The sequence below is a fragment of the Oncorhynchus keta genome, chromosome 22, assembly GCF_023373465.1.
Source record: "Oncorhynchus keta strain PuntledgeMale-10-30-2019 chromosome 22, Oket_V2, whole genome shotgun sequence".
In the NCBI taxonomy this organism is placed as follows: Eukaryota; Metazoa; Chordata; class Actinopteri; order Salmoniformes; family Salmonidae; genus Oncorhynchus; species Oncorhynchus keta.
In genome coordinates, this window is record NC_068442.1 from 711,574 (window position 1) to 725,031 (window position 13,458).

Here is a 13,458-nt window from a genome sequence, read left to right on the forward strand (position 1 = left end):
TTTGCGGTCCGCAGACTGATGCCTTCTGAACTTAAACATTTGAATCCGCGACCAGTATGGGTGAATCCCTACACACTGTAAAAAGAGGTTGTTGTTGCTGTTATCTAGAAGTGGAGATGACAGTAGAATTGCTATATAGGCTCTAACACAGGACTTGGGGATATTAAGGACTGGGGGTGAAACACCACTGCAGGGATAGGCAGTATACCCTTGTTTACTATATACCAGTATTGCTGCATGGACCAGTTTGGGTTTTTATTTTACTTTCTGCAATGATATTTCAATGTTTGGTTTGTTAAATGTGATATGCCACTCCAACGCTGTTTTTATATTTCACCTCATATGCTAGATGAGTTGTCTCTCTTCCTCTCCTCCTGCTTGACACTTTCCCATGCATTTCCCACACCCAGCCCTTTCCCCTGTCACTGTTACTGTAATTGAATTATGCCAATGTGCTTTCATTAATTGAAAACCCTTAATCTATTTTATGAGAATTTGTAAGATTCTTGTTTGTATAAAATAGACGGAGACCAGTCTTTTTAATAATAGGTAACAGAATTTATTCTCGGAGCGCGCTGCCACTTCACCACGAGCAACAGTTTATATACAAATCATGACGTCATTTCATTGTTTTAACAGAATCCCCTCCTCTCGACCGGGACAAAGGTGAAAAGTTCATTCTAACTTACTAACACACTCCCAGGTAACTTTTGACCCCTCAACATTATCGATCACCACTGAGCTGACAGTTCTAATTAACAGAAAACTTAGGAATGCACTCAGTCTTATCTAAAAACCCCAGAGCTCAGTTCCGTAGGTTCAACCATAGGTTAATGACCTTATCTGTTTACACAGTCCACAACCCATTAGTTTCTTCCTAGTTGGAATGGTATTCATTAACTTTAATTACTCCTTGTCTGTGTCATACAATCCCATCGTATGAACTTATATTGTTAATCAGATATAATAAAACAGAGTATAAGTTTACTTAGTTACAGTTCCATTTAAAATGATTTGTTCAGTCATGTAATCATAACTTTCCCAACAGTCACTCAAGGAGAGCAAGTTGTTGCTCGACCTCGGAGTCAGGGGCACTTACCGACAAGTTGCAGTTTACTCTGTCTGCATGGTTAGATGCAACAGGACAATGATGCTGCTATCCACTTTGCTTCTCATTATAAATCTGCAAGTGTTCTATGATTATGCTATTTGTTAGTGTATCTTACTGTCTACAAACAGATAGTTTGTATTTCTTAGCAAGTTATGGCTAAAATAAATAGTGTTAGCTGGCTGGCTAAATGTACTCAGAGTCAGCGCAAACATAGCTAGGCTCATAACAGTGCTGATGTAGGCTTAGATCAGCATTTTGTTTGCGCAACTACATCTTCTAAATCAGAGAGGAATAGGCTAGCATTAATATGTTAGCTAGCTAGCTACATGAAGTAAGAGAAAACTCAAATACAACATCTAATTAGGATCAGCTGGGAAACACTGACCAACATTTTGGTTCCTAACCTGTCACAATAATTCCTCCCAGGCTTTTTCATTTGTTGTCATTCGTTGTCATGCTTTCCTCCTGGCTACCCCAACCCCGGCCAACAGCTATGCAGCCCGAGCCTCCCCAGCGTCTCGTTCACCCAAATTCAGATAGAAGATGTTCTGAAAGAGCTGCATAACCTGGACCCGTACAAATCAGCTGGACTAGACAATCTCTTTCTAAAATTAATTAAATCCACTACCATTGTTGCAACCCCTATTACTAGTCTGTTCAACCTCTCTTTCGTATCGTCCGAGATTCCTAAAGATTGGAAAGCTGCCGCGGTGAACCCCTCTTCAAAGGGGATGACACACTGACCTATATCCATCCTGCCCTGCCTTTGTAAAGTCTTTGAAAGCCAAGTTAATAAACAGATCACTGAGTATGTAGAATCCCACCGTACCTTCTCTGCTGTGCAATCCGGTTTCCGAGCTGGTCACGGGTGTACTTCAGGCACGCTCAAGGTACTAAACGACTATCCTACCGATCCTCGACTTCGGCTATGTCATCTACAAAATAGCTTCCAATACTCTGCTCAGCAAACTGGATGCAGTCTATCACAGTGCCATCCATTTTGTTACCAAAGCCCCTTATACCACCCACCACTGCGACCTGTATGCTCTAGTCGGCTGGCCCTCGCTAAATATTCGTCGCCAGATCCACTGGCTCCAGGTCATCTATAAGTATGCTAGGTAAAGCTCCGCCTTGTCTCAGCTCACTGGTCACGATAACAACACCCACCCGTAGCACGCGCTCCAGCAGGTATATCTCACTGGTCGTCCCCAAAGCCAACATCTCCTTTGGCCGCCTTTCCTTCCAGTTCTCTGCTGCCAGTGACTGGAATGAATTGCAAAAATCGCTGAACCTGGAGACTTATATTTCTCTCACTAACTTTAAACATCAGCTATCTGAGCAGCTTACCGATCGCTGCAACTGTACATAGTCCATCTGTAAATAGCCCACCCAATTTATTGCCTTACCTCCTCACGCCATTTGCACACACTGTATATAGACTTTTTTCTATTGTGTTATTGACTGTACGCTTGTTTATTACATGTTTAACTCTGTGTTGTTGTTTGTGTCACACTGATTTGCTTTATCTTGGCCAGGTCGCAGTTGTAAATGAGAACTTGTTCTCAACTAGCTTACCTGGTTAAATAAAACAAATAAAAAGTAGCCTTCATCTAACCTAACTGTTTCTTTCTCTCAGTTGCAGAGTCGTAACCATGGGGAAGGGATGCATCACGGCAACTAAGTACTTCCTGTTCCTCTTCAACCTCCTCTTCTTTGTAAGTGACATCACCACCTTCAGCCCTAGCCTGCTATCTATGTCAATGGATATCTACGTCAACCCCAGCCACTGTAGCCTTCATTTGCATCAAATCCATCTGACTTAAGAGAATATTACTCCGTGTATAATGACTAGTAGTTATTGAAGATCATTCATAGAAAACGTGTGTGTTTTTTATTTTATTTTTTATTTCACCTTTATTTAACCAGGTAGGCTAGTTGAGAACAAGTTATCATTTGCAACTGCGACCTGGCCAAGATAAAGCATAGCAGTGTGAGCAGACAACACAGAGTTACACATGGAGTAAACAATTAACAAGTCAATAACACAGTTGGGGAAAAAAAGGGGAGTCTATATACATTGTGTGCAAAAGGCATGAGGTAGGCGAATAATTACAATTTTGCAGATTAACACTGGAGTGATAAATGATCAGACGGTCATGTACAGGTAGAGATATTGGTGTGCAAAAGAGCAGAAAAGTAAATAAATAAAAACAGTATAAAAACAGTATGGGAATGAGGTAGGTGAAAATGGGTGGGCTATTTGCCGATAGACTATGTACAGCTACAGCGATCGGTTAGCTGCTCAGATAGCAGATGTTTGAAGTTGGTGAGGGAGATAAAAGTCTCCAACTTCAGCGATTTTTGCAATTCGTTCCAGTCACAGGCAGCAGAGAACTGGAACGAAAGGGGGCCAAATGAGGTGTTGGCTTTAGGGATGATCAGTGAGATACACCTGCTGGAGCGCGTGCTACGGATGGGTGTTGCCATCGTGACCAGTGAACTGAGATAAGGCGGAGCTTTACCTAGCATGGACTTGTAGATGACCTGGAGCCAGTGGGTCTGGCGACGAATATGTAGTGAGGGCCAGCCGACTAGAGCATACAAGTCGCAGTGGTGGGTGGTATAAGGTGCTTTAGTGACAAAACGGATGGCACTGTAATAGACTGCATCCAGTTTGCTGAGTAGAGTGTTGGAAGCCATTTTGTAGATGACATCGCCGAAGTCGAGGATCGGTAGGATAGTCAGTTTTACTAGGGTAAGCTTGGCAGCGTGAGTGAAGGAGGCTTTGTTGCGGAATAGAAAGCCGACTCTGGATTTGATTTTTGATTGGAGATGTTTGATGTGAGTCTGGAAGGAGAGTTTGCAGTCTAGCCAGACACCTAGGTACTTATAGATGTCCACATATTCAAGGTTGGAACCATCCAGGGTGGTGATGCTAGTAGGGCATGCGGGTGCAGGCAGCGATCGGTTGAAAAGCATGCATTTGGTTTTACTCGCGTTTAAGAGCAGTTGGAGGCCACGGAAGGAGTGCTGTATGGCATTGAAGCTCGTTTGGAGGTTTGAAAGCACAGTGTCCAATGACGGGCCGAAAGTATATAGAATGGTGTCGTCTGCGTAGAGGTGGATCAGGGAATCGCCCGCAGCAAGAGCAACATCATTGTGGTCTTCTGTAGCTCAGTTGGTAGAGCATGGCGCTTGTAACGCCAGGGTAGTGGGTTCGATCCCCGGGACCACCCATACGTAGAATGTATGCACACATGACTGTAAGTCGCTTTGGATAAAAGCGTCTGCTAAATGGCATATATTATTATATTATTATATATATTATATTATTATTATATACAGAGAAAAGAGTCGGCCCGAGAATTGAACCCTGTGGCACCCCATAGAGACTGCCAGAGGACCGGACAGCATGCCCTCTGATTTGACACACTGAACTCTGTCTGCAAAGTAATTGGTGAACCAGGCAAGGCAGTCATCCGAAAAACCGAGGCTGTTGAGTCTGCCGATAAGAATTTGGTGATTGACAGAGTCGAAAGCCTTGGCGAGGTCGATGAAGACGGCTGCACAGTACTGTCTTTTATCGATGGCGGTTATGATATCATTTAGTACCTTGAGTGTGGCTGAGGTGCACCGTGACCGGCTCGGAAACCAGATTGCACAGCGGAGAAGGTACGGTGGGATTTGAGATGGTCAGTGACCTGTTTGTTGACTTGGCTTTCGAAGACCTTAGATAGGCAGGGCAGGATGGATATAGGTCTATAGCAGTTTGGGTCCAGGGTGTCTCCCCTTTTAAGAGGGGGACGACTGCGGCAGCTTTCCAGTCCTTGGGGATCTCAGACGATATGAAAGAGAGGTTGAACAGGCTGGTAATAGGGGTTGCGACAATGGCGGCAGATAGTTTCAGAAATAGAGGGTCCAGATTGTCAAGCCCAGCTGATTTGCACGGGTCCAGGTTTTGCAGCTCTTTCAGAACATCTGCTATCTGGATTTGGGTAAAGGAGAACCTGGAGAGGCTTGGGCGAGTAGCTGCGGGGGGGGGGGAGCTGTTGGCCGAGGTTGGAGTAGCCAGGCGGAAGGCATGGCCAGCCGTTGAGAAATGCTTGTTGAAGTTTTCGATAATCATGGATTTATCGGTGGTGACCGTGTTACCTAGCCTCAGTGCAGTGGGCAGCTGGGAGGAGGTGCTCTTGTTCTCCATGGACTTCACAGTGTCCCAGAACTTTTTGGAGTTGGAGCTACAGGATGCAAACTTCTGCCTGAAGAAGCTGGCCTTAGCTTTCCTGACTGACTGCGTGTATTGGTTCCTGACTTCCCTGAACAGTTGCATATCGCGGGGACTGTTCGATGCTATTGCAGTCCGCCACAGGATGTTTTTGTGCTGGTCGAGGGCAGTCAGGTCTGGAGTGAACCAAGGGCTATATCTGTTCTTAGTTCTGCATTTTTGAACGGAGCATGCTTATCTAAAATGGTGAGGAAGTTACTTTTAAAGAATGACCAGGCATCCTCAACTGACGGGATGAGGTCAATGTCCTTCCAGGATACCCGGGCCAGATCGATTAGAAAGGCCTGCTCACAGAAGTGTTTTAGGGAGCGTTTGACAGTGATGAGGGGTGGTCGTTTGACTGCGGCTCCGTAGCGGATGCAGGCAATGAGGCAGTGATCGCTGAGATCCTGGTTGAAGACAGCGGAGGTGTATTTGGAGGGCCAGTTGGTCAGGATGACGTCTATGAGGGTGCCCTTGTTTACAGATTTAGGGTTGTACCTGGTGGTTCCTTGATGATTTGTGTGAGATTGAGGGCATCTAGTTTAGATTGTAGGACTGCCGGGGTGTTAAGCATATCCCAGTTTAGGTCACCTAACAGAACAAACTCTGAAGCTAGATGGGGGGCAATCAATTCACAAATGGTGTCCAGGGCACAGCTAGGTGCTGAGGGGGGTCGGTAGCAGGCGGCAACAGTGAGAGACTTATTTCTGGAGAGAATAATTTTCAAGATTAATAGTTGGAACTGTTTGGGTATGGACCTGGAAAGTATGACATTACTTTGCAGGCTATCTCTGCAGTATACTGCCACTCCTCCCCCTTTGGCAGTTCTATCTTGACGGAAGATGTTATAGTTGGGTATGGAAATCTCAGAATTTTTGGTGGCCTTCCTGAGCCAGGATTCAGAAACGGCAAGGACATCAGGGTTAGCAGAGTGTGCTAAAGCAGTGAGTAAAACAAACTTAGGGAGGAGGCTTCTGATGTTGACATGCATGAAACCAATGCTTTTTCGATCACAGAAGTCAACAAATGAGGGTGCCTGGGGACATGCAGGGCCTGGGTTTACCTCCACATCACCCGCGGAACAGAGGGTGACCAGTTTCTGTTTGCTGTTCTTTCCATGTTGTTCCTGTTTTCATTATCATTTGAATATGGTAGGCTGTTTATTGAAATATCCCAGAGATTAGCAGAGTACGTGTTACTTTCCAAAGTGATAAGTGTTGTAGTACTGTACTGTAGCAACACAGTCAGAACTGGTGGTTTTCATCTTCTAACCTTTATTTAGAAAGTTAGGAAATACCATTGAGGTCAAAAGACTTCACCTGGCAGAGACTTCACTCTTCAAACACAACCTACAAGTGTGTTTGATCAAAACCCAGACAGTCCATCCTGAAACTTACACAACAGCTCCTATATTAAACCTTCCAACCTGACTCTTTACCTCCTTTCCAATTTACTCACTGTGTGTCTGTGTGTAGTAAATGTGACTCAGGCTTTTGATGTGAACACTCACCGCCCTTCATGGAAAGCATCTGTGGACAGAGGCTAGTAGTGGACTGCATAGTACTAGTTTATATGGACCTAATGAGGTTGAAACAGACCCTCTAGTCTAAATGAAGAGTTCTCAATTAGGTTTCCATTTCCAAGTCAAGGGAAAGTGGTGAATTAGGAACCTCTCATCTTTTGGGTTGACCCCCCCACTACCAGACATAAACTCCACCCTGCACTTTAGGCTACATTTTTACATTTCAGTTATTTAGCAGACACTGATATCCAGAGAGACTTACAGGAGCAATTAGGGTGAAGTGCCTTGTTCAAGGGCACATTGACACATTTTTCATGTTGTCAGCTCAGAGATTCAAACCAGCGACCTTTCGGTTACTGGCCCAACGCGCTAACCACTAGGCTACACTTTATTGACTCGTTACCAAATAATTGGCAGATAATCTGGCTGTCTAACACATCCGTTCGTTGCTGGAGGTGAGTGTCAGAAAAGGACGTGGTCTGGACCGGAAATGAAAATTTAACAAGAAACTCTGATCAGGTTCAGACCTTTTGGTTCTGGTCTAGACCTGGCTCCTCTATTGGCTAGTTCCCTTTCAGAACTTTTCAATCTGGCCCTTTATGTGTTAGGTTAGTCTGAATGGGAGGTCTCCGACGGATCTGTTACAGTAGAGAAGGTGTGGTGTAGACCAGTGGTTCCTAACCTTTTTTGAACCATGGCACACCTTGATTGGATATAAAATTCTGCGGCACCTAGCATTTTTTGATCAATTAATTTCATGGTAATGACCTCCATCTCATCTAATTCATACTGCAAAATCATACATGTTCTCTTAAGATGTATTTTATACAGTGCCTTGCGAAAGTATTCGGCCCCCTTGAACTTTGCGACCTTTTGCCACATTTCAGGCTTCAAACATAAAGATATACAATTTTATTTTTTTGTGAAGAATCAACAACAAGTGGGACACAATCATGAAGTGGAACGACATTTATTGGATATTTCAAACTTTTTTAACAAATCAAAAACTGAAAAATTGGGCGTGCAAAATTATTCAGCCCCCTTAAGTTAATACTTTGTAGCGCCACCTTTGCTGCGATTACAGCTGTAAGTCGCTTGGGGTATGTCTCTATCAGTTTTGCACATCGAGAGACTGACATTTTTTCCCATTCCTCCTTGCAAAACAGCTCGAGCTCAGTGAGGTTGGATGGAGAGCATTTGTGAACAGCAGTTTTCAGTTCTTTCCACCGATTCTCGTTTGGATTCAGGTCTGGACTTTGACTTGGCCATTCTAACACCTGGATATGTTTATTTTTGAACCATTCCATTGTAGATTTTGCTTTATGTTTTGGATCATTTTCTTGTTGGAAGACAAATCTCCGTCCCAGTCTCAGGTCTTTTGCAGACTCCATCAGGTTTTCTTCCAGAATGGTCCTGTATTTGGCTCCACCCATCTTCCCATCAATTTTAACCATCTTCCCTGTCCCTGCTGAAGAAAAGCAGGCCCAAACCATGATGCTGCCACCACCATGTTTGACAGTGGGGATGGTGTGTTCCAGGTGATGAGCTGTGTTGCTTTTACGCCAAACATAACGTTTTGCATTGTTGCCAAAAAGTTACATTTTGGTTTCATCTGACCAGAGCACCTTCTTCCACATGTTTGGTGTGTCTCCCAGGTGGCTTGTGGCAAACTTTAAACGACACTTTTTATGGATATCTTTAAGAAATGGCTTTCTTCTTGCCACTCTTCCATAAAGGCCAGATTTGTGCAATATACGACTGTAGATCTCTGCAGTTCATCCAGAGTGATCATGGGCCTCTTGGCTGCATCTCTGATCAGTCTTGTCCCTGTATGAGCTGAAAGTTTAGAGGGACGGCCAGGTCTTGGTAGATTTGCAGTGGTCTGATACTCCTTCCATTTCAATATTATTGCTTGCACAGTGCTCCTTGGGATGTTTAAAGCTTGGGAAATATTTTTGTATCCAAATCCGGCTTTAAACTTCTTCACAACAGTATCTCGGACCTGCCTGGTGTGTTCCTTGTTCTTCATGATGCTCTCTGCGCTTTTAACGGACCTCTGAGACTATCACAGTGCAGGTGCATTTATACGGAGACTTGATTACACACAGGTGGATTGTATTTATCATCATTAGTCATTTAGGTCAACATTGGATCATTCAGAGATCCTCACTGAACTTCTGGAGAGAGTTTGCTGCACTGAAAGTAAAGGGGCTGAATAATTTTGCACGCCCAATTGTTCAGTTTTTGATTTGTTAAAAAAGTTTGAAATATCCAATAAATGTCGTTCCACTTCATGATTGTGTCCCACTTGTTGTTGATTCTTCACAAAAAAATTATGATTAATTTGTCTGTACCCCTTTAAGAGAGTCCCACGAAACCATACTAGAAGTAATTTTCTTTTGCTCCGGTAAAATAGGTCTTTAGTTTTGAACGGTTTGAGCTAGAGAGAGGTGGTTTTCTGCATTTTAAAAGGTGCAACCGTGGACACAAAGCCATACTCTTATTTCTATGTCAGAGCCTGTGGTACAGCTAAGCCTAGCCACTTGCTAATAGTTCTCCCAGGCAAAGTAAAATGATACAAACGATACCAATGTAACAACAGGCTGAGTGCACCAGACTTGAAAAATAAGAGAGAATGAGAGGGAGCAGACATATTATAATTTCTTATTTTAGAGACACACCGCTTTTCAATTTGTCTCGATTTGATATCTCACTGATCTGGTTTGCAATGAGCCCAACATTTTCAGTAAGAATCTACCTGCCTCTATTGTATTGTACTGGTCCAGGACAATTGTTGCTATCTGGCTCTATGGACCATAATAATGAGTGCCACCTTGTAACTCAAATCCTTTTCCCTTTGTAGATCTTTGGAGCATTGATCATGGGCTTTGGACTGTGGGTTCTCCTGGATAACCAGAGCTTCATCGCAGTTCTGCGTAAGTAAGAACACAGGCACACCCTTTGTGATCTTGCCTGATAGTTGTTGATACTGTCTGTCTTTGCTCAAGTGTTCTATGCACAGGAGAAGCGAAAAGTAGAGATTGGAAATTGTGATTGTCAGATCCCAAAGTGTTACTACTGTTACTACTTCAATCCATGTCCAATCCTAAACCCTTAGCCCAGTCTGTGCAGTTAAAGTGACTCTCATCTTACTTGTCCCATTCCCACAAACACCAACCCAAGGGAAGAGGGCCATAAGTTAAGAGCAGATGTAAGCACTAAAACAAAAATGTGACCCACAACTGATAGATAGCGTATGGTACTCTCAACCACTAGAAACAGCTATCTGGTTCGGCAGGCATGCATGCTCACACACATGCATGCGCAAATGCAAACACATACAGGCGGAAGTGACAGATCACTAGCGATAGGTTGGTGATTAACATCTTAAGTAGTTTCATACTGTGTTAGAGGATGACAGCTTACTTCAACCCTACTAACTTTGCCGTTCACACACAGCATGTCACCTTATTTCCTATATTGTCTCCATATGTGCCCGACCACCTTAATTTGGTGTTATGTAGCAACATTTGAAACTGTGTTTTTTGCTTTGGATAAAAGCAGAGACACAGGGCTACAAAATTGTTTATCTTACGTTGTATTTGAGGAACAATGGGAAAGTAATTCTGCTTTGAACGTTGATAAATGTGTAACCTCACTTTTGAGAAAATGGCCCTTGAATGTTTTGGTACCTACTGGAGAGCTCTTCTTTGTCTACACCCATTGTTCACACCCTCTTAAGCCAGCCCCACCCATTTCTTTAAGGATTCACATGTGAGGTCATGTGCTACACAGTGAGTAGTGTAGTAAAGATTAAGACTAAGAGGTAAAAGTAGTAGCCTACAATAAGGAAAAATTCCAGTTAAACAGAAAAATATTTTAAAAATATTAGGTGCCACTTGTCTAAATTGATGGCTCATGTAAAAGAAATGCTATAATCCCACAGCCACATCTTGTTAAGTGGATGGGTCTCTACAGAAGGAGTAAACGGTAAAGCGAAATGGTTACTTGCATAGTAGCAATATCAAAAAGAGAGAGTGTCAATATAAAGAAAAAAAATAACAAGTGTCAATGCCAGTAGAAAAAAAATAAAAATAATATACATTATGTTCAAGAACAATATCAATAATGATATCAGTGATGTATGAGGTAGTTATATGCATACAATCAAGGGAAAAGTGGTTGAGCAGCAGGATCCATTTTTTAAGTTGTAGTAATAATATAAATAATATATGGAATTTAGCAGACGCTTTTATCCAAAGCGACTTACAGTCATGTGTGCATACATTCTACGTATGGGTGGTCCCGGGAATCGAACCCACTACCCTGGCGTTACAAGCGCCATGCTCTACCAACTGAGCTACAGAAGGACCACTAGTAGCAACGTATGGCATGTGTGTTAGGAGAGAGTCATGTGAATAGAGGCACTGCAGATAGTGTTGATGACTGGGAACTCACTCCAAGTCCAAACCACGCATGAACAAGGTAATCTATATTCGGAGAGCCTGTTTCTGTGCTGCCATTGACTTTGGTGCAGGGCATGTGATGTCCATAGCCTCTTTGTCACAAAACTCCCTGATCTTGTCAAAAATATATGTTTGTCTAGCTGTGTCCAGTCAAGGTGGTTGCTTGTACAGGCTGACCATCAATGGGAGGAAGGATGTCAGCATTGCGCAGCAGCTAAAACCTGGTCACGACTGAGTCCGAATGCTCCTTGGAGACAACAATACCAGGCTCCAGAGCATCGAAACTGTAAAACAGGAAATAACAAAAAAAATTGAGAGGACATTACAACCTTGCGTAACATCAATTCATCTCCCAAGTTTAGATAAGAAAAATAACCTCATACAATGCAGTGAAAATAATATTCACCTGAAGTGCTGGTACTGCTTGATCTGTGGCAGTGGCCTGCACTACGGACTCAGGTGTTGTTGCAAGCTTTCCACCAGGAAGTGAATGTCCAGACTATGGTGGAGTTTGTGCATGGTCCGCCAGGCACAATACCAGAGCACAAACTTTTTCTTGTTTTGACCACTGCAGACCGACTGCTCACTGTAAACAATTGCTTGCTTGAGCCAGCTCTCTTTTTGATGGGAGGCATTAGATCATTCTCCTTGTATGACTGGTGGAGGAGAGTCAGGCGTGTTCTACTGATGCTGAAAGTCAAATTCCAGATACAAATATTTTAACATTATAATACAATAGATAGCCGTAATCACCATCATACACACCTGTCTAACTTGATGGGTCATGTCATCAATCCAATCATTTGTTTAGATATGCTAGCTAAACAATGAACCATAATCCTAATCCATAGAGTACTAGCAATACAAATGGATTGTCATAGCTAGCTAAAGTTAACCAAATAAAGTTCAATGTTAGCTAGTTCCTGTCTAGCTAACATTAGGCTACAACTAGCAATGCAAATGTATTTCTAAGATAATATTACTCGACAGATCCTACACATAATGTTAGCTAGCCAGCCACCCACCTAGCTTCAGCTAGCTCGCTAACAATAAACTTTAACTTGCAATAAAAACAACTTTCTGACAAAATTAGATACAGTTGAGGTCAGAAGTTTACAGACACCTTAGCCAAATACAGTTAAACTCATTTTTTCACAATTCCTGACATTTAATCCTAGTAAAAATTCCCTGTCTTAGGTCAGTTAGAATCACCACTTTATTTAAAGAATGTGAAATGACAGAATAATAGTATTCCCGGTTTAAATTGTTTAACTTGGGTCAGACGTTTCGGGTAGCCTCCCACAAGCTTGCCACAATAAGTTGGGGGAATTTGGGCTATTTCCTCCTGACAGAGATGGTGTAACTGAGTCAGGTTTGTAGGCCTCCTTGCTCGCACACGCTTTTTCAGTTCTGCCCACACATTTTCTATAGGATTGAGGTCAGGGCTTTGTGATGGCCACTCCAATACCTTGACTTTGTTGTCCTTAAGCCATTTTGCCACAACTTTGGAACTATGCTTGGGGTCATTGTCCATTTGGAAGACCCATTTTTGACCAAGATTTAACTTCCTGACTGATGTCTTGAGATGTTGCTTCAATATATCCACATATGTTCCGCCCCATGATGCCATCTATTTTGTGAAGTGCACCAGTCCCTCCTGCAGCGAAGCACCCCCACAACATGATGCTGCCACACCTGTGCTTTTACGGTTAGGATAGCGTTCTTCGGCTTGCAAGCCCCCTTTTTCCTCCTAACATAACGATGGTCATTATGGCCAAACAGTCCAATTTGTTTGTCATCAGACCAGAGGACATTTCTCCAAAAAGTACGATCTTTGTCCCAATGTGCAGTTGCAAACCGTAGTCTGGCTTTTTTTTATGGCGGTTTTGTAGCAGTGGCTTCTTATTTGCTAAATGGCCTTTCAGGTTATGTCGATATAGGAATGGTTTTAATGTGGATATAGATACTTTTGTACCTGTTTCCTCCAGCATCTTCACAAGGTCCTTTTCTGCTATTCTGGGATTGATTTGCACTTTTCGCACCAAAGCACATTCCTCTCTAGGAGACAGACAGCGTCTTCTTCCTGAGCGGT

General features: G+C 43.0%; 1 protein-coding gene across 1 annotated transcript in view; it reads left to right on the forward strand.

Annotated features, from left to right (window-relative positions):
* Positions 1 to 13,458, forward strand: part of LOC118400934 (CD82 antigen-like) — a 51,754-nt gene that overhangs the window by 10,430 nt on the left and 27,866 nt on the right. The window contains exons 2-3 of the mRNA XM_035797971.2: positions 2,748 to 2,826; positions 9,764 to 9,836. Coding sequence (XP_035653864.2) covers positions 2,748 to 2,826; positions 9,764 to 9,836 — 152 coding nt within the window. The remainder of the gene's footprint in view (positions 1 to 2,747; positions 2,827 to 9,763; positions 9,837 to 13,458) is intronic.